Source organism: Balearica regulorum, chromosome 3, assembly GCF_011004875.1.
Source record: "Balearica regulorum gibbericeps isolate bBalReg1 chromosome 3, bBalReg1.pri, whole genome shotgun sequence".
Taxonomy (NCBI): domain Eukaryota; kingdom Metazoa; phylum Chordata; class Aves; order Gruiformes; family Gruidae; genus Balearica; species Balearica regulorum.
In genome coordinates, this window is record NC_046186.1 from 49533655 (window position 1) to 49557989 (window position 24335).

The 24335-nt window shown below is 37.1% G+C and overlaps 1 protein-coding gene across 3 annotated transcripts in view; it reads right to left on the minus strand.

Moving 5' to 3' along the window:
- The window catches only part of ATG5 (autophagy related 5), an 85422-nt gene that overhangs the window by 37892 nt on the left and 23195 nt on the right, over window positions 1–24335 (minus strand). For all 3 annotated transcript variants that reach the window (XR_012834479.1, XM_075747811.1, XM_075747812.1), the window contains one exon: window positions 9480–9574. Coding sequence is in view for 2 of the 3 variants with exons in the window: in XM_075747811.1 (XP_075603926.1) it covers window positions 9480–9574 (95 nt within the window). In the remaining variant the exon portion in view is untranslated. The remainder of the gene's footprint in view (window positions 1–9479; window positions 9575–24335) is intronic.

Below are 24335 nucleotides of genomic sequence, written 5' to 3' on the forward strand. Positions count from 1 at the left end.
CAGGCTGCTAAATCATGTATGGAAGGACTGAGTTTACTCTTTCTTCAGTTCTCAACCAAGAATTCAATATTTCAAGTTTTCTGTGAGAAAACAGTTGGACAGATGATAGGTTGAGAATGTACATCTGTTCTTTAAGGTGTGTTAATAAACACCCTTAAAATGCTCATTTATGTTGTGAACGATTCCAAGCAGTATTCATTACAGAGCATGATCACTTGAAGACTGGTCCTAAAGTCCCTTGTTATATGAAGGCTAAAGCAACAAAGTCATGTTATTTTGGTTTCTATAATGTGACAAAAAAGATTAACAAATGTGTGAAGAAGCTCTCTAAGTCTGCAAGATGACCACTAATATTGCTAGGCCGAAGGAGACTTGGCCCTAATCAATACTTGCTAGTATCCTGACCAACTTGGACAAGATTCCTAAATGAATACGTGGTTAAAAAAAGTAGTATTGAAGTGGTCAGTGCTCTGGATGTTTTGCTGAACAGATGAAGAGCTCTCCTAAAGGACTCTCCCCAGTCAATGTCAAAGCCCACAACTCACCAAAAACATGCAGCAAAGCTTCAGTCTGGAATGTATGCAGTTATGGACAAGACTTTGGCAACACAGCATCTTGAATATTGACCTGGGAAAATCTTAAGTATTTAAGATTGTCCAAAACAGGGTGTTGTTCTTGTAAGCAGTGATATAAGAAGGACTAGCTATAACATCTTTTATAGTCCAGCCCTTTTGGTTTAAAGAATTCCTTGGAGCTCTAATAATAGATAATAGTAACATAAAGACACGAAGAACACATTCATTCAACAGATTCCCACAGTGGAAAAAGATCTCTCACAAAACAGGAAGGAGAGAGAAATCAAGATCTCCAAGAAGCCTATCAGTAACTAAGATGAAAAATCCTGAAAAAACTCTTCATCTGCAGATATACAGCAGACACATCTAACTAAGTGACCTTTGCCAGAAAGGACTAAAAAACTCTAGAGCTAAAGCGGTACATGCTGTAGTCCAAAATACAGTGCAGATACCTTACCTAGAGGTAGTAATTTTGCTTCACAACAATCTAAAAAAATCTCAAACTGCTTCACTAAATAGGCATTTTATTGAGTGTCATCTGTGCTACAACATTTCTGACAGGGAAAAAGTACATCTGTAATACTATGCAAGCTATCCAGTGTCTGTGTCGCAAGAGAAAGGCAACAAACTTTTGAAAGATGGTGATGATCCAGCTGCTTTACAAGAAGGGTCTAAGAAACACAGAGTTCTGGACATTGAAATCCAGACGCAGAATGTACCAAAAATCAAAGGCTTTTAGGACAAGCTGGAACAAACATTATCCAAAGCAAACATCCTGTTATAGTATATAGGTAGTTTTTAGCAAGAGTATACGTTGCCAGAAGTTCCGTTACCAGTTCAATACCAAAAGTTCCAGAAGTACCATTCACAATCACTTTCATGTTAAAATCCCTAACAAGCATGGCTGAACCACATTCTGGCTGTAGCCTGGTCTTTCAAATGATCCATAAAATTTGCTTGTTCAGGGAAAGTAGCCCTATATCCTCTGAACAACTGAATTTGCATTATTTAACCTCAAGTGAATTGTACAGATTCTAGAAGCAGAAGAAAGTCAACACGCAGAGAGTGGTAACACACAGAATAGCTAGCAGGCAATGGTTACAAGGCCAGAAATAACAGAGACTAAACAGAAGGAACAGTTCCAAGAGACAGTTGTTGAGCACTGAGAAGCCAAAGACAGTTACAAGATAAGCACGGCCTTAAAGTATGAAATTTCCTTCCCAGAAAAGGATTCATACTTGCAATTGATAAAATAAAGGTATCTGAAGAGTCAGTGACAACAAATCAATAGTGCTTTTCACAGCTGCAGTATCTTACGCTCATATGCAGACCTAAGCCTCACAGAGAAGTAAGCAATTGAGTACTGGCTACCTACAAAGCAAATAACTTTAGAAATGGATTTACATCCACAAAAGTAAATATTACATTGTTTACTTAAGAGCACTCAATAGTACAATACTTCATACAACATTTTCAATTGCTTAAAAGCATTAAACCCAATAATTCTCCTTAGCTTTCTACAGTAACAATTAACTAGAAGTCAGTCCTATAGTCAAGGATAGCAAAATTTCAGAAATTTATGTCTGTTAATTCATAATGTATTCCTAGAGTATGGTGTCATATCCCGCTTCCTCATAGGCTTGTTCTATTCCACACTTATCTCTGTACAATTTGCTTTCAGTCTTCTGGAAAGTGCAAATAGAAGTCTTGGTACTTTCAAAAAAATGGAACACATTCTGTATTTTCTAATTCTCAATTTTGTGCAAAAGTTAACTTACTTTATTTACCTATTTTATTAAAAATAAGTAAAGGAAAAATAAGATGGCATACTGGCAGTGACAAATCAAAACAGGTAGTGCTGTCACTTTCACCTACACAGGGTTAACTTTTTGCATCATCATCTTAGGCTAGGCTTTGTTCTAGTTTAATTCTTAAGCAATAGGCACTGCATATGTGCTGCACAGCCCCAGGAATAACCCTTGAAGATGACACTCTTCATCCCTCTGAAGAAAAAATTCCATTTGCTTTTCCCCTTTTTCTGAATGCAAAGCAGTTCACCAACTGTGGCGTAGGTTTTTTTTTGTTTGTTTCGGTTTTTCTTTGTTTTCTGCTATTACATCAGAGTACAAGAGCAAATCTCAGAGGAATACAGCTCCGGATTGCAAGTTTCAGGTAGCAAAAATCCCTCTTGCTACAAAATAAGAACCTGACCACATAACGAAGTATGTGGTAAAAGTGGCAAATCAGTTTGTGTTGACTAAACCGAGTGAAACAGAGAACTAAAATGATCAGCTTTAATGATCAAAAGAAAGGCAGCAACATACTAAAAAGTATTGCATTTAAATTACAAGATCTAATGGTAACTCTGCACAGAACTAATTCAACTGAATTACTGCTTCATTTATTGTCTTCATCCCAGCCTCTCAACTTACGAATAAGAATTAAAACTCAAGTTTGAGGTAAAATGTGCAATTATATTTTTTAGTTGCATGTGTATATTAACTTTCATAACAAATTTATCATGATATATAAATACACAAGAGTACTACCTTAATAAAAAAGTTTAGGGGAATAGAGCCACAAGAATTCAAACCTCATGGTTTAAATTCAAATTTGTAGCGTGAACATTTACATAAATGTATTCATATCTGAGTTCATTATCATAAGCCAATTCAGAGAAGAGATGACAAATTACAGATTTACACAAAATTATTTCTTAGAAAAGTAACCTACCAATTTGTGATTAGGGAGTGCATACATTTGGTAAGATTAAGGCATTTTCAAATTAGGAATAGACAATTTTTATTTTTTATTTCCACCAAAAGTGTTAATTATTTCATTGTAACTCAAAATGTAATTTGACTTATCTTTAGATTAAAAAAAAAATCCATGTAACTTTACAAAGTTAATTTATTGACTACTGAGATGCTACTGTTTTTTTATACGTCTCGATTCTTCTAGGATCTAAGAGTATCTGATAAGAGAAAAAAAGATTTAAAACAAAATACCAGCCAATTTTCCCCAATTTGCAGAATCCAGTCTATCCCTAAATTGTTTTAAACTAGTTATAATGTAATTCATAACCTCAACAAACTATTTTTCATACGAGCAAAACTACTTTATTCTTTGTATACAAGCTACGTCTACATTCAGCTCAGGAATACTGTAGCTCCTACTGACAAGCCTGAGCTAGCTTAAAGCTATCCAGCTTGGTAACAACAGTTCAAGCAGTTCAGAGAAAATACCCAAACTGAGGTTTTTATAGCCTCATCTCTTCTGCCCCTCCTCCCCCGAGCACTGTGCAACTTTTACAATAGCTTTGACAGGCAGATTGACAGTTTTACAGATAACTTGGGCATATTTATGTAAACTTTAGTAACATATCTGACAACAAATACAGTTAATAATCTCAGATCTTTTCTTTTAAACTCTGATTGACAGCCCCCATCCTATACTGATTTTCTTAAAGGCACAAGGCTGATCTTGCACATGGATTCCTTAAGTCTTAATACAACTGCATGGATATTCCTTAATACAAAACATGTAAAAAAGTAATCTTTAACAGCATTGGTTTGAGCTAGTCCATTTCACTTTGCACTTTAATGGGCCAGAAAAGCTCACACAAATATGGAACCTCAACTGTGGTGACAGTGACCTTCAACTCAAGGTGACAACTTGTCAAATTGCTATTACTTTCAGTACAGAACTACGCAATCAAGTTCAGAAAACAAGTATTCATAACTTATGGATCACGCTGCCCGTATACAATACTTGATTGAAGGGTTTTTTTCCCCAGTAATGAGACACTAGGGAAAATATTTGCCTACCAAAGCTTTTAAACTTTGTCATTCATAAAGGTTTGATTTTGAAGTAATTTAAAACTGGTGAAAGTGTGCTAGTTTTTCTTCAGTGCTGAACTATCAGTTATTAGAATAAGTCATTCTGTGTATTTAATTGATGATGAGAGTGGTGGGGTTTTTTTTCAGCACAGAAATTCAGCTGAGCGCAGCTCTGTTACACAAGTCAACCACCATTTCACATTATTTTCCTTATCGCTCAAATTTCCTCTTCATAAAAGGACGTTTTTAAGAAATAAACTGATCTACTTTCAGCAGGCCCTTTATGAAAACATCATTTTTAATAAGAAAAGTTAAATAAGGTATTATACAGAATTCTATTCAAGAGCATTTTGCACTAGCCAACAAGATGCTGGAACTTGCTGTGTTGTGTTGCCCTCTTCAGGCCAACAGCACTTACATTTTCCATGCTTTTGCTCTTTCACAAGATACTACATTTCAACTTCTGTCATAAACATTTTCAGATTTGCAGTTTCAAGTAGCAGCTAACTTTACCTCTATCCCACCAGTGCTCGAAGTATTTTTGATGTAAAATCCTATAGAAATAAACTTCACTTTTCGCCTCTACATCTTTAACTTTTATACTAATCTTGAGGATTATCAAAATATCAGCTAGTGTTTGAAAAGATGACTAAAAAAACAACTTCAGCACTGGTAAGCAAGCCTCATGACAAAAGGCTTAAAGAGCTCAGTTGATTCAGCTTACCAAAGAAAACTGAAGCTGCAGAAATCACTCCGTAAATGAACTTGGAGGTCAGAAAGTCAAATGACTAAAGTAGAGTAAGGCAAAACAAAATCTAGAAACTGGAGTTGAAGTCAGACAAATTCAGCCTTGAAATGCAATGGAGACTTTTCATCCAAAACAAAAAAGATTTTAATAACCTACTGCGTAAAAGGTTGGATTCGTTATTACTTGAAAACTCTACAGGTGGACCCAGTATCTTTCCAAACAATCTGTTTTGATCAGGTTTTGAGTAGTTCTCATAACATGGGCCAAATTCTGATGCTGATTTGCACACTTGTAAGGAGCTTTGCAATTCATTATCTGAGCTCTGCCAATTAATCTGGAAATAGAAATAAAAGTCTTCCATTCCTTGGGAAAGAGCCATGCTTGGGCTTCTGATTCATTTATTAAGCCAGATATTAATTATGTCTTAGAATATTTCATCTTCTCCTCCCACCTCGTTATTTTTAGAGGACAGCTCATGGTAAACATTTAAATTTATTCAGACATCTCCGTACTGCAACAGAGAGAGCAAAGTGTTGGATTTAACTGACATATTAAGTGTGGAGAATTTCACTCACATTACTAAGGTAGATAAACATTGTAACAGTTTGTGACTGTACAATTTAATCACAACATCTTAAAGGACTTACGATAGGAAAAACCTCTTCAAAGCTAAGGCCTAGTGTGTAATTAGGAAATAAAATTAATAACTCAATCAAAGCCCTTAGAAAATAGAGTCAAAGTAAATGCTCATTCCATGGCATGGCCCAGTGCCCAAATCAAGGAACAAGCAAATCAACAATGCCCTTTTGGGCTGGCAAACATACAACAGCCAGCCTGCCTTAAGCCAAGCGTGACTCTAGAAAAGCTCAGAACTGCCTGTCATGAATAGTTTTAATGCATTTTCTTTCACATACTTTTGTAATGTTATTCAAGAATGGAATGCTATTTACAACTTTAAATCCTATATACTCATAGGGCAGACTCCAGAGGAAGGGAGGAAGATTGACAGGGGAAGAATAAGCAAGATAGGGGGAGAGAGCAAGATACCACAACTCAGGGATGAGTTTTGTGCACAAAACTAAGTGCACAACAACTGAGACTCAGAGTGCTCCCATCTGCAGTGTAAGACAGCAGACTAGTTCACCAGGGTAGTCTACCAGCACGTAGAGACTCCTCTCCAGTACCTGACTAATATGCCCTGTCACAGCGCCTGGAGCCAAACACTGATGAAAACTTCCTGCCATCTATCAGCCATATGGTTTGTCAATTAGAAAGCGCAAAATCAGCCGGTCTTATAAACACAGGGGAAAAGGTCCTCAAGCCAAACTAGCTTTAGTACTGTACAAGAAAAACAACTCTTAAATGCATAACATCCTCAAAACATTACTATTGTTTTCTCTCTTGCTATTAAAGAACAAGTGAAAAAAAGCACTCTATTCAATAGTACTATTGGACAGAGAGGCAAAAAGGGTTTTGTGCAACTGTCAACTGAAGACATAGCAGCTCATATCTCTGAAGTGATGAAGTGGGGTGGTTTTTTTTTTTTGACGTGTGTTAAGTAAAAGTGTCACAAAAATATAATCACTATTTTTAAACTGTCTCTGGTAGAAAAAGTTTCCACCTATGTCAAAGGTTCATCTGGTGCAAGTTCCATATGACACAGTTTAGACTATGACAGCTGGTAATAAAGTCTCCAAGATCTCTTAGCTAACTTTTAAAATTGCATATGAGCTGATCCTTAGAAATACTCAGTCTTTTTCTTCATCTTCTACAGTAGAAGCTAGGATTCTGGTCCAATCTTAGCTGCTACACTTAGAAGAAGAGGTGCTGGACAAGGGCTCTTAAAATTACCTGTGGTTAGTTTAGTTCTGACTTAACCAAGTATGACGTTCATATTTTTGCCATCTCTTTCTCCCCCACACACCATCAGATTTGGATACCACACGAGGTATGATTCATATTATTCTTTAGAAATGTATTTTAATAGACAAGCTTTACAATTGAAAGAGCCTTTGAGTTTTGAAAATATCTGGCCTTCAGTGAAAAGCATGGCAGATCGCTTCATTGCATGCAAGTTTTTTGCCACAACTTTTCCCAGTCATGTTTAATCATTGCCAAGACTGATTTTTCTTAGTTGATAGCATTATCTAGTACATTTCTTTGAAGGAAAACAAATTCATCTGCCTCATACTGCAAAACAAAATATAGGCAGTTGTCTTCATCACAGAATTTCCTTCTAATAATTTTGGGGTGATAGAAGGTGTGGAGACTAAGAGGAAGAACTCTCCCCACTGAAGGCAATGCCTAGGAGTTTCCTGGCATCCACCTGTATATCCTTAAGTATCTCCAAAAACACTATGTGAAAACACATGGAGAATAAACATCCACTCTCATACAAACCTAGGCTAAATTGGCTTTCAGGTATTTATAGAATCATAGAATCCTTTAGATTGGAAAAGACCTTTAAGAACATCAAGTCCAACCATAAACTTAACACTGCCAAGTCCACCACTAAATCATGCTCCTAAGTGCCACATCTACACATAGGGATATGAAAACAACCAGTTAGAATGCAAAGCTGACTTCTACCAGCACTAAGGGAAATTAAATGCAATCAAGGTGGGGGTTAAATACATCTTAAGAAAACTTTTGAAACAGTTACTTCAGCATATGCAAGTCTGTCACTGAGTACTGTAAATTTATGTTAAAACTACAGGAAATAACTCCTTGTTTGGAATCAAATTATAATCTCAGCCTTTCTAACTCTTTCTGAAAATTCCTTTGAATACACAGTTTTATGATGAGCAGTAATCAGTGCACAAACCAACAAATCAAACACAAAAGCTAGAAACACCTGCATCCACTTTTTTAAAAAGAGGAACATTACTGAAAATATTTAGAAATATTAAGAGCAGCATTACTGAAAATAATATGCACCAACCTTCTCAAAGACTGTCTCAGCAGCATATATATTTGTGTTTGGTCTTCTATTCTTAGGTATTTTGGGTTTAAACTACAGTAAGTAAGGATTTCCAATTGAAAACATAATGAGAATCAAGATAAATACTACTGGCTAAAGGAACAGGTATTACTGAATTAGATTTTTTTCTTTCTTTTTTTAAAAAAGCTTTACTAGCCTGAAATCATGTGATACCATAGAAAATTTCCCTCATGGCTTAAAGGGCCGTACCTTATTCAGACAGCAAAACCTCCATTTCGCAAGCCCATTTACATGATTTCTATGAAAAGACTTTAAAAAAAACCAACCCAACTATCAGAGAATAAACAAACGACTTAGTTACCGACCAAACAAAATGCTGTGAGTGAACTACTTTTCCCAATACATACTTTTTGATACTTATACAAACTTTGCCATCTGCTATGATCTCTGACAAAATAACTGACTTCCGTTCTCAATTGAAGGTTTCACTATGACGGTAAATGTCTTATATCTAACATTAAAGTTACTTCAGTCCCATTGCAAGATTTATAAGTTTGTATAGTCATTAAAACCTGTTATAAAGTAGTATCGGACTATTCAGTATTATGAATAAAAGACTTCTTTTGAATAGTTACAGGTGCAAAACTTAAATGTAAATAGATGAAAATGTTTCAAAGACGAAAACGGAGCAGATCTGTTCAATTTAGAGAGGTTACATGAATTCTCTGTAAGTTTTTAACCATACTTAATTCCAAACTTCATCGTGACCGAAATGCTATAAAAACTATGGGGACATTGAAAAATTGTAAGGATTCCAAGGAATGTGTCGCCAAATAAACTGCTGAAAAAAACAGAGCACTGGTATATTAAATCAGAAAAAATAATCAAAGCTGATTTTGGATTGTAAAACCTACAGTTAGAAGACAAAGGTAAGAACTAGATGGAAGACCTACGCCATTACTTTCACCTCATAATGCCAAGAAGAAACCTACACAGTGGTTGAGGGAAAAGTGTTGCTCCTGAAATGTTGGACTTAGACCCTGCAGAGAGCATTTGCATCCAAAGCAATCTTCATAGCAGTTACTTTTAATGATAGAATTAGCTTTTTTAAAAAAACAAACATCATGTATACCAGCCTTAAAACATTCTCAAGTATTACACACTTAGAACATAACGAGTGGTACTTATCTAGTAGAATAAATACAGTCTATTTTGTCTTTGCTGAACCCTTGAGTTCTATGAATTAGCAAAGATGAGCATACAAAGTTTTACCATATTGTTAGAAAAGGAAACGTATCATTCTGAAAACAGATTATGATATATGACACCTCAATGGAAGAGTCTAGTAAAAGTGGTTTTATTTCATTGTCTCCTACCTGATAAATTCTAAATGGGATGTATCGAAATCCACTATCTTCTGTAGGATACTCCATGAGTTTTCGATTTATTGCCCAAAACTGCTCAAATTTATCTGTGAATGTAAAATTAGATTTTGTTAATAACACATATTCTTTTTCAGGTAAGAGGTAAATGAGTCACCATTGGAACAACATGTGAAACAACATGCAAACTTGTCTTACAGAAGTTTGACCTTTATAAATTTATTTTCCCCACATTTCTCTTCCTTGTTTAGCCTGAAGCCAAGTAGGTCACCTGTGTTCTCCTATGAAAACAGTGGTGTGGCACCTTATCAAACTGAAAGAGAAAGCAACTTGAATTCATATCGTATCTCCCACTGTTAGGGAAATACAGGGCCACAAGTTACGGATTTCATTACCTCAGTTAACAGTGCTTGTTTTTCCACTCTGCTGCTACTGGTCCAGACTCACAGTTTGTTAAAAACATCTAATTGTTCTTAACTATAGGTGAACAACAGGTGTAAAGGACAGAGAAACAAAAGCAGTAGAAAACCTTCTTGAGGGGTTTACATTTGGTTATGTAAATCTTAAAATAATCTGCAACAATGTATGATATAATCAGAAAACACACTGCCAATTTCATGACACAACCTGAACATAAAAGTTTGTGTTTGAAACATTTTTGTTAATATTATCCAAGTAACTAGGCTTAGTAGTCTGAGGCAGCATATCATTTCATCCTGTTCAGATGTTACAAAAACTGAACAGGTTATTGCGCTTAAAATGTATTAAGGACAGCACAGATCTAGAGCAAGAAAGGCTTTCATACATGTGAATCTTATACAAATCAAGGAAACATCCAATACCAAAAGTGACAGAAAAGCACACGAAGAGCTAAGATAAATAAAGCTGCTGCTAGCCTTACTAGCGAAGGCAGCTTTAGAAGTGGAAAAGCAAGGGATATGTTTCCTTATAGGCCCTAACTCTCCAAGACACCAAACACAGCGGACATTTCTTCAGAAGGAACACAGAGTCTCCAGTTTTCCCTCCTTGACACAATGTTCAGCCGAGTCTCAAGCAGTCTGGAGGTACAACAGTTACAGAATTCAGCCCCCCTGAAGCAAGCTAAAATTCAGAAATCTATTTGCCAAACAAAGGTTCTTCCTGCTTTCAAAACTGCTGGTAACAATTAAAGCAATTGCCGTAAATTAAAAGAGCCTGAGATTTGCTTCACTCTGGCAGACAGCACTGATGCCTGTCAGTGCACTAAACGACATTGTTAATTCATATTGCAGGGTTTGTAACACGTGGCTTTTCCTGACTGATTGTGACACAAGGCAAGAATTTCCAAGAAACTGTAAACAAACTCTTGCCAGGTATTCCGTAGGAGCATTTCCTGATACTTATCTCAGAAAGTACTTCCACACCCTTGTTTCCTGATGAGCAGCGAGCGCCTCTTGACTAGCACTTGCCTGAGCTGCAGTCAGCACCACCACGCAGGCACCTGCCCGAGATGAGGAGCTGCCTGGACGCAGAGTGCTACCCCATAACCCACGGCAGGGTGCTACCCCATAACCCACGGCTCACCGGCTGGGAAGCTCAGCAGGTGGCAGTGCCAGCCCTGGAGCTGAGTGTACCCAAGCAAGGCTGCATTTGGGAACCCCAGCCTACAGTCAGAGGTTTCTTAAAAAAAAAAAAAAAAAAAAAAAGACTGCATCCTCCTCATGAATGCTGTCAGCAGAAAGGTGAAGACTGAGCGTGCTTCCCTCATCTTTGGACACAGCGTTGAGAACATCTTACAGGTTTCACTACAGATTGTGTGGACAGGCATCCTACAGTAGGCATTGGTCAATTTATACTTCAATTACCACATCTGACTATAAACTCAGTTGGTAAAACTTAATTATGGTGATACAAAAAACAATCAAGGCTTACTTAAGCTAGTGAGCTTCAGCAGACTCTTAAATAAGGAATCTACATATTTGGAGACATCCTACCTGAACCAAAATAAAACAAACATTAACTTCATTTACTTATTTAATGCTCATATTACAGGAACTAGGAAAGTTGGGTAAACAGCTTACTGTATTCAAAAGTCAATAGAGATGAGCAACACATCTTATGGATCAAAAGAACAAGAAATTCTGAACAAGTAACAGACTTACGGTAGGAGCTTAAGTATATTGTCTCCTGTGGCATATATAGCAAACAAGTGAATCTCTGAAGGACCAAAAAAAAAACCACGTTCAACAGCAGTAAGGTGCAGTTAACTCAATTCTGTTCATCATTCCAGCTTCCTCACCTCCCAGAAATCATGCGGGTAAGCTTATTTAAGGCAGGTAAATTTACAAATTTATACTTCTCAGATTATTCTCTGAACACTCAGACAACGCTCAAGAAAATCTATTGTTTTATCAAAAGGTTTCAATTTCTAATAGTTTCTCTAGTTTCTAAATATAACAGCAAGAAATCTGCAACAGTTGAATGATGAGCTTGTTGCGTTTTGTAATCAAGTATGTTCCATCAATCCACCCGATATCCCAGGGAATAAACAACTTTCCAGTAAATAAGCTAGACATAACTGAGTCAGACATCCTAAGACACATTTCCACGGTGTGTACAGCACTGTCCAAAGACATCCAAGCTAATTCATTCTCATAACCTTATATTGCTGTCCTCCAAACATCTTTCCATGGATACAATATTTTTACTACAGGAAACTGAGCTGGGTGTAAGAAAATTAACACAAATTTTTAAAGCGAGTGGCAGGAAAAGACTATCCAGTTTGCATACTGATATATACTCTCTGGCAAGAGCTTTTATTAGCATCAGAAGCATTGGCTGAATGCCAGAAACCTAAAGCTCCAATATATAAAATCCAAAAATAACTGCTTTTGCAGAACCCTTAAGACTCAAAGCTTAAAACAAACAAACCCCCCAACACTACTTATCACACCCTCCGCAAACCCCTTGAAAATACAAGCGAAAGGATTCATCATTCTCCCATTTTTGTGTGTCACTACCTCCTATTTATGCAAAACAGACTTAAGAAAGCTATTAATGCTACGATGAGCTATAAGAACTAATTAGTGCTTTGGCTAGACAGGACTTAAAGACAGAAGGTGCTGGCCGGAAGTTTGACAATCAAAACAAAACTGAGTTTTCATCAAGACAGTAAACAAGGGCGAGTTCTCTACCTATCAGTAAAAGCACTTCACACACTCATCTCCCTCCCTCGTGAAAAGCTGATGCAGTCTACATGGTATCTAAATTCCCGTAACAGTCAAATCTGATTACTTTTGTTTTCCACAATCCATCTGTTTTTAAGAAAGTGCTTGACCGATGTGTTAAAGTTTCTGTATTAGCAAAAAACAGTACTTGCAAAAGGCAGATGTTCATATCTGAATAACAATATTTAAATTAATGGCAATAAGATTCAAACAGAAGTGAGATTAGTGACAGTATAAAAATTTCAGATGACTACTAATCATATTTCTTAAACGAGAGAGAATAGTTGCTACATAAAACTTTGCTTAAAGTGAAATATAAAAACTTTTCTCTCTGTATTTTATGTCAAAGATCAGAAAGTTAATAGCCAAATAATGGAGGAGAGATCCAGTTGAAAAAAAAAATCTATCAGCTAAGTCACTTATATTTATAAATATTAATTTATTAGAAATGCAGTCACTGCACGTACAAACACCAGGCAGACGTTAGCCTTCCATCCTACAGAGATACACAGAATATAAGGAGAGTTTTGAAAGTATCTGTTTTTATATATATATAAAAAAATAGTAAGAGTTGGCAAAACTACAACGAGTTAATGCCATCCATAACAATAATCTCAGTATACAAATTCATTAAGCCACAAGTTAAACCTTAAACATAAATTTACAAATACAGTGTGTCACATTATGCATTTAGGGTTCAGCAATTTATCACTGAATCGTGCTTTTAAAGCACCCTTTAAAACAGTTTAAAAAAAAAAAGACTGTTACAGGGAAAGACTTTGAGAATTGCCGTTTCCTCCATTAAGCAAGACTTGAGAGCCTGTAGCAGTCATCGAGATTAATCCAGATTTATAACTGTTACATTAAAAAGTTGTTAGCAACTCCAGTCATAGTTTGTTGTTAACAGATAGTAACTGCTGAACCTTTTCCTATTAAGTAGCATCAACTCCAGGCTGAAATTTTGAAGGCTGGGTCTCTTTCTCAGGCTGAGACCTGGGGGCAACATTCTTCAGACAGTTTTATTCGTGCTAGCATCTTACAGTCATTCTCTGAAACTCAACTGCTGTCATGCTTCAAACAACTTGCAATTTCACATGGATCTTGATGTTAGATGTGTCTCTTTCACCTGACTCTTTACTAAACTGGTAACCAGGATGGATCACTAAGAGGGTAAAGGGCACTGCTCGCATGCTTGCAACCAACAGATGCATTTCAACGCAGTGTAGCTTTAAATCAGCATACACAAATAATATGGACAATTATCACAGAATAAGAAATATCTACAAGTAACTTGCAATAAGACACAGTGGTCACAGCATTATGGCCAGTTAAAATGGAGTTCCCACTATAGAACAGTGGGCAAAAGAACTAAAACCACCTTAATCTTTAGACTTATCAACAGAAATATCTTAATAATAAGGAATTATTTTGTTTCTGTATTTGACACTGATGCAACTGCTATCAGAATACTGACTTCAGAAGTGGATATATCTCAAGAAGGCTGTGGAAAGGGTTTAAATAACAGAAAAGAATTAATGCAGAAATGAGGGAAAGATTGTTTAAATTCAAGAAGGAAATGGTAATTCACAGCTTTTATCTTCCAGTATCTTTAGAAAGTCAAAAAAGTGAACAAACAGCTGTAACACTCAGGGTAGCATACATACAAGTTTTTGTCAGGACTATTCATTGTTTCTTCTTAAAGCCATTTAGTGGTACAAATTTAAAAAATGCTTGGAATTGAATTGTATCTCTAGTTCTATGCAATTTGCCACTTGCATAAAAATAAGTCCAATCCTTCAGTTTAAAACACAAAACATTTTTTGTCTATTCAGTGGTTCACCGTTGTCTAATAAGCATATGAACCATAGAAATGACGCACAGCTGGAAGTACTTGGGTAGAACCAACCATAACTTTAACTAAGATACCAAAGACTCTACAACTGATGTAACAGAATCATAGAAAAAAATTAGATTGGAATTGCTTTTGGAGGGCAAGCTTTGGAATAAAAGCTCCTGCCCAAAAAAAGAACCATCTACACCAAGTTCAATGAGTATGCTCAAGGCTTTGCCCAGTCTGGTTTTGATCATCTCCATGGGTTTCCACTCAATCACTTTCACTACCCCCCCGCCAATACCCCATCAGAATTCATAGAATCATAGAATAGTTTGGGTTGGAAGGGACCTTTAAGGTCGTCTAGTCCAACCCCCAATGAGCAGCAACATCTTCAATTAGATTAGAGCCTCATCCAACCTGACCTTTAATGTTTTCCACAAACTGGACAACCTGTTCCAGTGTTTCACCACCCGCATGGTAATAATTTTCTTCCTTATATGTAGTCTGAATCTACCCTCTTTTAGTTTAAAACCACCCTCTTTTAGTATAAAACCACTACCCACTGTCCTATTGCTACATGCCCTTGTAAACAGTCTCTCTCCAGCTTTCTTGTAGGCCCCCTTTAAGTATTGAAAGGCTGCAATAAGATCTCCTCAGAGCCTTCCCTTCTCCAGGCGGAACAACCCCAACTCTCTCAGCCTTTCCTCATAGGACAGGTGCTCCAGCCCCCTGATCATTTTTGTGGCCCTCCTCTGGACCCACTCCAACAGGTCCATGTCTTTCCTGTGCTGAGGACCCCAGAGCTGGATGGACTCCAGGTGGGGTCTCACCAGAGCAGAGGAGGAGAATCACTCACCTCCCTCGACCTGCTGGTCATGCTTTTGATGTGGCCCAAGATACAGCTGCCTTCCTGGGCTGCGAGCGCACATTATCGGCTCATGACCAACTGTTCATCCGCCCCAAGCCCTTCTCTGCAGGGCTGCTCTCAATCCCTTCATCCCCCAGCCTATATTGATACCAGGTGGTTGCCCTAACCCACATGCAGGACCTTGCACTTGGCCTTGCTGAACCTCATGAGCTTCACATAGGCCCACTTCTTCAGCTTGTCCAGGTCCCTCTGGATGGAGTCTCATCCCTTGGGCATATCAACCACACCACTCAGCTTGGTGTCACCTGCAAACCTGCGGAGGGTGCAGTGCATCCCACTGTCTGTGTCATTGATGAAAACATTAAACAATGCTGGTCCCAATACAGATCCCTAAGGGATACCACTCATCACTGATCTCTATCTGGACATTGAGCCATTGACCACTACCCTCTGGATACAACCATTTAACAAATTCCTCAACCACCAAACAGTCCATCCATCAAATCCGTATCTCTCCAATTTAGAGAGAAGGATATTGTATGGAACAGTGTCAAAGGCCTTACAGCAGTCCAGATCGGCGACATCCGCAGCTCTTCCCTTGTCTACTGATGCAGTCACTCCTGCCACAACTTGTAACTGTTTTCTTTTATACTTGCCCAACTCCACTGGCCAATGGAGACATGTCTGAGAGGAGTCTGACTTCATCTGCCTTACAAGCCTCCCTTTTAGGTAGTGGAAAGCAGCTATTAGATCTATCTTCAGCCTCCTTAATTTCAGGCTAAACAAGGCAGTTCCCCCACTTTCTTCTAATAGAGCATATGCTCCAGACCTATAATCATCCCAGCAGCACTCTGCTGGACTCCTTTCTGTTTGCCAACATTTCTTTTGTCCTGGGGTCCCAGAGAGGACGCAGCATTCCCCGCGCAGCTTTACAAGTGCTGAGCCGAGGGGAATAATTACTCACCATCTGGCTATATTCTGGGGGGCCCAAGGGCTAAAGCAGCTCCCTGGTTAATCTTCATTTCTGCAACACCACACAACAGACTTTTATGTTCAGCTTGTTGTTGATGATTACCCACTTCCACAAAGCTGCTTCCCAGTCAGTCCCTAGCATACCCTGACATATGGGATTTTTCCTGCCTCTGGTGCAGGACTTTGCACTTGCACCTGTGAGCTTCAGGAGGCTCCTGGTGGCCTCCAGCTTGTCATGGTCCCTCTGAACAGCAGATCTGCCCTCCAGTGTATCAAACACTCCCTCCAACTTTTTTCTTTTAGTCATAAACAAACTCACTAAGGGTTTAATGGGTGGCATACATATAAACAAATAAACTGTACAGACAGCTACAGCTGCATGTCAAGTATACAAGTGTATATTCTTAACATTAAAGCAAGTATATTTTCCACTGATGCCTGCTCTAACAAGCATTGCATTTAACTGCTAAAGCCAGAAAGAAGTCTTCTCAAGATTTAGTATCATTTCTCCTTCCATATTATTTCCAGGAAGACTAAGAGTCCACATGCATACATAGTTCTGCTGACTGGTGAGGAATTTTAACCGATTTTATATAAAGTTAAATGTTGTGTGGTATGCCTCGAGCATGAAACAGCTTTGTTGATGAAAGATAAACACTTTAAACACTTCAAAACTAACTGTCCATGCTATTCAGAAACAATATTTACAGCTGGTTACTCTCATTTCTCAGCTATTTAAAGACCTGTCTCTAAATGACTTTAGGCCATCTGAACTCATTCTTCTTATTCTTGTACAATAAAAACACAGATAATTATGACTGTCAAGGACTTCAGGAAGACTCCGATACATATTTGACTCTCACTGACTACTATAGTCCAGTGCCAGCCTTTTGAGAACACAGCTTGAAATACTGGTATGGCATCATTAAAACTTAAGATTTTTTTTCTTTTCTATTTTACACATTGCCACCATTCACAGTTAAAATATTCTCGCTATTAAATACTTAGGTTACTTGGGTATTTTGACAGATCATGGTGTGTATGTATATATACACACACATACAAATCCACAACTGAAGAGGGCACCCAAGTTTACTAGTCTCTTCGGGCTTGAGTAACTATTGGGCATGGAGAGACAGGACCTTAGAACTGCTTTGACTTAAAGTGACAGAAGCTACAGAAATATGTGGAAATATTCTTCACATCATAGAGAGCAAAGTACAATGTTCAACATGAATGTACATATCTGAAGTAGTCATAATTTTGCCTTGTAATTACACAACAGACATTATATGAAATATCTCCACTGCATGATGTGCACGTTAATCTTACATACCCTCCAAATCCGCATTCAGCTGTCACGTTACTATATAATACCACTGGAAAGCAGTAGAGATTGTAAAATTTGAGAGTAAAAAACAAACAGACTTTACTTGCCCTGTCTATGTTAAATAAGACATGGAATCACCACAAAAGTAAACAACATGCTAACTAGCTCAAGTACTATAATAGTCAAATACAGTGGTATGGGCCCCAAGGTTGGTTACCTTGGTCTGTCACTCTCCTTTTAGTACTATTATCTTGTAATTTAATTAATTAAATTCAACTCTGCTTGCCTATATGCACTATAACAAATTTCCAACAGCAGTGTTTACAACCAGAGAACAGTTAGGAGAAACTTCTTTATGTATAGTTAGCCGTAAATTCTAGTTTAAAAAAAAAAATTAATTCATAAGCCATGCTATAAATTGAGCTACGGAAGCAATCCAAGAAAAAAAAAAAAGGGGGGATCCCTCCTCTAAGACTGTACAGTTAGGTTTGAGATCAGTGTATTCAACACATTTACTTTCATGCTGTAATGCATCTGTTAGTTTTTATAGCAAAGTAGTGTTCTGAAGATAAAGAAATAAAAGCCTATTGCTTGTTTTGCAGTTTAACAGGACATTTTGAAAACTGTATGACAAAGCAGCATTTTACTCTTCAGATTATCTATCAGATCCAAAAAGGCCTTTCCAAGCCAAAAAGCTGTTTTCTTTTAATATACACAAGGGAGCCATACCTTACAATTTTTTTATTTCATTTATTAAACATACTTACGAAACAGAAGTTTCACTTTAAGTACACTGTTTCCTTAACAACACCTCCCTTCATTTCTAGGTCATCAATTTATCTGGAAAAGGTTCAGGGGAAGAAAATAATCAAGATGGACTACTTTCTTTCCTTTATTCAAATATGAAAATGCATACATCCTACCAAATTTAAGCTTTCTGTGTAGCCTCAAAGCAGATAATCTCAGTAGGTATTGCCACTTAAGCTAAAAAGAAAGTTCTGATGACTATTAAAAACGTGTAATCCATTTTGGAAATACATAACCCACAGGTTGTGTGGGAATAGAGCAGCAGGACTTATTACAGACTCTCTTGAGTAATTCAAAAGGAAAAGGACTCCTGACAATTTTACTCATCCTCCAGTTCTCTGCTCCAAGTCTAGACAGTCTGGGTATTTTCATGCCTTCTTTGCCTCTGATTATGCTCTGTTTATATACATGAAAACAGAGTAGCATATTTCCGTATAACTCGCTAACCTACTTTGCTTTCCTCATACTATGCTTTGTCTAAAATACAGCTTTTCTTAAGAGTTAAGGAAACTTGATATTAATGCCTCTGTCAAATGTAGGCGTTCACTCCCTCAACAACTAAAGAAAGTTAATTTTAAAAGTGAAGTCCATTTCTTAGAGAAAGTTTACTTTGAAATTTAGTTAGACCTTACACGTCTTCCAGGAAATGACATATTTTGAGGGGGAGGGAGGAAAGCAGAAGGCAGTAAAAAAAAAAAAAAGGTTCTCCATCACTTATACCTAAGTAAAATAGATTTAGAGAAACAAAGTCAAAGATTCTCTCAATCTGAATCCAAGTCTACCAAATATCTGAAAAAACTACAGAACAGAAGCAGTGAAGACTCAGAACCAGCTTATTTGTGATTTGGGTTGAAGAAGAAAGGAGCACACCTGCTTCAGTAGGAAGTCTGGAAGGTGGCTACATTTCTGAAGAAATGGTAGTGTTCCAGGAGGAAGAGAGTCAAAGTGAGGACAAAACACAAAGCCCTTGAAACTGTAACAGGTATATAAATTCAAACTCTCCAATACATGTGAATAGATTATATGGTTGGCAGATAACCTGCGCCAAAGATGCAGAGACCTCCAAGCTTGCTCCCTCAGAGTTTAACGGTTTTCATTAGACACATGACATCTAACACAAAGTGGTGAAACCACTAGAAGGCATCTCTATCTGTGTCTACTTATCTCTAGACAACCTCCTCTCATGGTGGAGATGTCAGTATAAAGTAGCATTGCGAGTGCTGGGTTGCCTTTTGCTTTCCTCCCTTTTCTGCCTTGGCGCAGTTCATGCCCTCCTTTGAGGCACACCGATGCGCGCTGGTCTCACTAACACAGCAGCTCTGCCCTCTTGTTGGGAGCGGAGCACAGAAAGCCAAGGGGGGAATTCAGGCTGCCATCAATTCCCCACCTTTGCACTGTGACAAAGGGCAGCTCTGCAAGTAGGCAGCAGGCCAGCACAGAAGAGTAACATGGCAAAAGCCAGTTTTGGGGTGGAGTTTAGAACCATGATACTGTACCCATATGGGTGGAGAATTAGTTTAGTCATTTGTGCAGAAAGGGTAACGGGCCAGTAAATGCTGCAGAACTAACACTGAAGTCTAGGTCACATCCATTACTGGGAAAAAACCCCACAACCAAACCCCAAACAAAAACCACCACACAAAAAAAAGAAATATCCCTGGGAAGGCCTGCTCTGCTGCATCTGATTCATCCTGCAGGTCCAGCCTGTCTGCATCTAGCCCCAGCTCAGCACTAAAACAGTGCTGGGCTGACTGAGTCTGCCTACACCACACCCCCCCAGGGTTCCATAATATCAGCAACCCCAATGTTTGGTGTATGCCATGCTATCTTAACTCCAGAATAAGCAGGTATTGACACTAATTGTAAGAAAACGTGACTCATTTCCAGAAATTTTTAACCACCAGCCCAGGAAAGTAATGACTTTTTTTTTTTTTAATCCTCTTTTAACCAATATACCCATTTTCAAAGCTGAAAAGAATTGCTTAGTCTTTCTTCACAGTTAACCAAATCTCTACAGATAGAGCATGGAAATACATTACCACTTTGGCAGTGATACAGGGAAGAAAAAAAAAAAGATGGCTTTGTGATTTAAAAACTAATGACTTGTTTGTTCATTTTCTGTTAAATTTCTGAAGATTTTCTAAGCACATATTGCCTAATTTATGTTTCAAATGACCAGCTGACATTAGAGATTTTTTGTTCAGCTACCAAAGCACATCGATCATCTCGGACTAAGGTAAAGAACAGTATTGCTCCCACCAGTTCTCTACAAAGAGGAAAAATATACGTATCAAACCTGAGTGGGCCATGTGTACATAACACAAAAGAGATGCTGATAACATACGACACTATTTCTTTTTGGCAGTTCAAACATTTCTAAAAAGGAATGTAATAACTCAGAAAAAAATAAGACTTCTGCCCCTCAAAAACCCAGGACTGGTTTAGAAACAATTCAGAAAGAAATGCAAGAAAACACAGGCCTGATTCTGTCAGTAAGACAAGAAAGAGATCACATGCATTAAAAGATAAAATACTGCATATTCTGAATATTTGCAGGATTTTTCTCCTTTAATAAGAACACTTCAATATGGCCACTTAACTTTTGGTAAGCCCTACAGTATGAATGAGCATTACATTCTTTTTCCATAATATTTTCAGTAAAATAATGACTTCATTATATTTTATAATACATAAAGAAGCCTTAAAATGGCCATGAGTTTTTACTGTTTATTTCCCCCACTCATGTATCAGAAATACCAAGTTTAGTCTTCACTGGTTATAAAGGATGCCTGTGAAAATTTCAGGGTATGGTTGCTTAAGTCTCTCCACAACTGATGAAAAGCAGCTGTGTTGAATCTAAAACCCCTCCTTTATCAGAACTATTATATACTGAAGTTATAGATATTAATTCTTTGAACCATGCAAAAAATATAGCTCTCCCCCTAAAAACAGCTGGGATTTCATTTGGTCCTGAGTCATCACTAGGCCCACAGAGTCTTAATGTTTCAAAGCTGAAAGTCTTTATTTTTCCACACAAAAGGCAAGAAGAAAAAAACCACCCACTTGAAAAATCCTCTTTATCCATGATAAAAATGGCCATAACACTATCAAAGCAAGAACAGTAGTAACATTTTCCATCCATTCTGAACAAAGAATTTTAACAATTCTTAGAAAGGAACACAGGTCAGTATAATTATATAGCCTGCCTTTGTCGCTTCCCTACCACAGTGAGACATCCATTACACTGGTCAAAATTAGGGCAACATAGATGTACCCGTCCCAAAGAGGTGTTCTAGCTAAGAAATACCTGGTTTATGGACAAAAATTGGCTAACTGAAGTCTGAAGAACAAGCAAAACCACAGCACAAGCAATAGAGAGAAAAGAATGTTTACCTTCCTGATTTGGTAGCAAATTAAGACAAAACCAGAAGTGGTGGAAGGAGGGATGTAAAGGTTGTTATGAATACCTACCAGCTGTTACCAGCACCAGATTTTGCCACAAATTCACTATTACAGCTCTTCCCCTAAAACTGAAAAGGTTCTCATGCTACCTGTTTAAGTACTTCCTTCTTAGAAGAACCATTTATACCAAATGTTACTTGTAATTGGTAGTTATATTTCTCCAAACAAGCAAATTTGGATTTTTTTTTTTCAAAAATTTTAATACATATCCCATAAGTATTGCTATCACTTGTTAAACAAGTAACACTTCCTATATTTAAGAACTGAAGAAAATTGTTTGAAGTTTCACAGAAAAAAAGAGACTGCAGATGTATCATTACTTACAAGGCAGTTATCACAAATGCTACTTTCTTTTCTTTTTTGTGGTCATTCATTCTGTTTCACAAAGAGGTTTAAAATTACTACATCTCAAACGAAAGCCTATAAAAACATACTGAAAGATACAACATGCTTAAAAAGAGTTTTCTTGGTTTCACAAGCTTTTCTTGTTTCTCTTTTATGAAGAGCTGAGAAATTAAAATTAGCATTTGAAAGTATTCAAAAGATTGTTCAAACTTCTCATTTAGGTGTCAGATTCCACAGGTGTGATTTCTCATTAAGTACAGCGAAACCTTCTTGAAATCAACCTTGCTAGGCAACCTGTGTTCTTAACACTACAAAGCAAACCAGTACAATTCTGGTTTCCCTGCAGCTGAAGATACTCTTAGACAAATAATAAACTAAAAGATAGAGCCCAAGATGAGCACGGAAAGAACATATTGCACATCTGTTCTCTTACCTTACATGTTGAGGGCATCGAGGTTCTATAACTTCTGGTTAAGAAAAGAACCTTAACTCATACTATTTCGTTATGTAGTCAACTCTTTTGCTATTATTATACTCATATAACTCATTATGCTGCTATTATAACTCATGTTAGAGGTCTTTTAATTTTAAAAAACATTAATAAAAAAGAGCACATAAAGTGCACTGCTGGGAACACTTGAGTATCAGGACTAGGTGACAGGATGTCTTTTTGCAATAAAGTTAATAATTCTTGAAATAGAAAACAAAATTATGCTGGCACAGCATTTTGCTTCTCTCAAACTAAACTGCTTGCAAGACAAATACTACTCCAGCAGAATACTTTTTTTTCACAGAATTATTGAAACCGCAGTTTAAACTGACTTGTAACAATGAAAGCTTTAGGGAAACATCTATTTTTATGCTGATTCTGGCTTCCAATGGACCAGAACGCTTTATTTACTGCTAATTCACAAAAATGAATATATTATCAGTCAGTTTGCTGGCTAATATCTATACAAAACAGAATCTCTCCAGAAGTACTTTGAATTGAACCAGATAAAGTGCAATTTCTTACTTGATAAATTTTGCAGCTGTGTACCGCATCCCTCAAGATCTTACTATGCGAATGGCAAATTAAGATAACACCTCAATTTCTAACTCTCCACCAATTAAATAAAAAATAGAAAGCAGAGTTTCCTATAAGCACTCAACCTTCAAAATTGTTACAGGAATACCTTTAATATGAAAGGCAATACCACTAAGCAATAAAAAAGATTAGAAAACCCACACACATTAAATACACACATTAAACCCAGACTAATTTGAAACCTCACTGTCTAAAGCACACACATGCCTCAAGTCTTCCTGCATTCAAAGCTTCTCCTGTTTCATTTAATTTTCATTATAAATATAAGGGAAGATGTTAATTCTAAGTGTTCAGTATTTTACATCTCAGAATAGACATCTTCATGCTTAGAGCTTTCGTAAAGTAAATTTACCAGTAATAACACAATGACAACTTCAGGAGGTGAGGAAAATGCATTGAAAGTGGCATTACCACTCATTCCAGATAGCAATTTCTGAAACACTTAGAAAGCTTTTCAACCTACAGGCCATTAAGAACCATGACAGGAGAGAGGAGACACTAAAAACAAAAGAAGTTCTATTTTGCACTGCAATATAGATTCATACCATCTTTGCATGAAGTAAGAATACTAATTATTTTAGAACAACCTGTTCTGAATTATTTTGCTGACTTTTTCAAGTCAATACTTATCTATGCAGAAATCTTTGTGAAAGCCGTGGTAATATCAGCAATAAAAAAGCATTAAATTTGGTAGAGGGAAAAGTAAAATTATTAATCTATTGGCAACTTTTTTCAAAGTTTACCTGTACTGTTTATCAGTGACAATCCTTAAGCATAAACTAGAGGAGACAACCTTTTTTACTTTACAGTCCAAGACAGATAATACTGAACAACACTTACACCCCAGGTGTTTCCCAAATAAAGACAATCAGTTGCACGTAAGTACAGTAGACAATATTTAGTTTGTTTTGCTGCTAGTTTTGGTTTGTTAAAACAGAG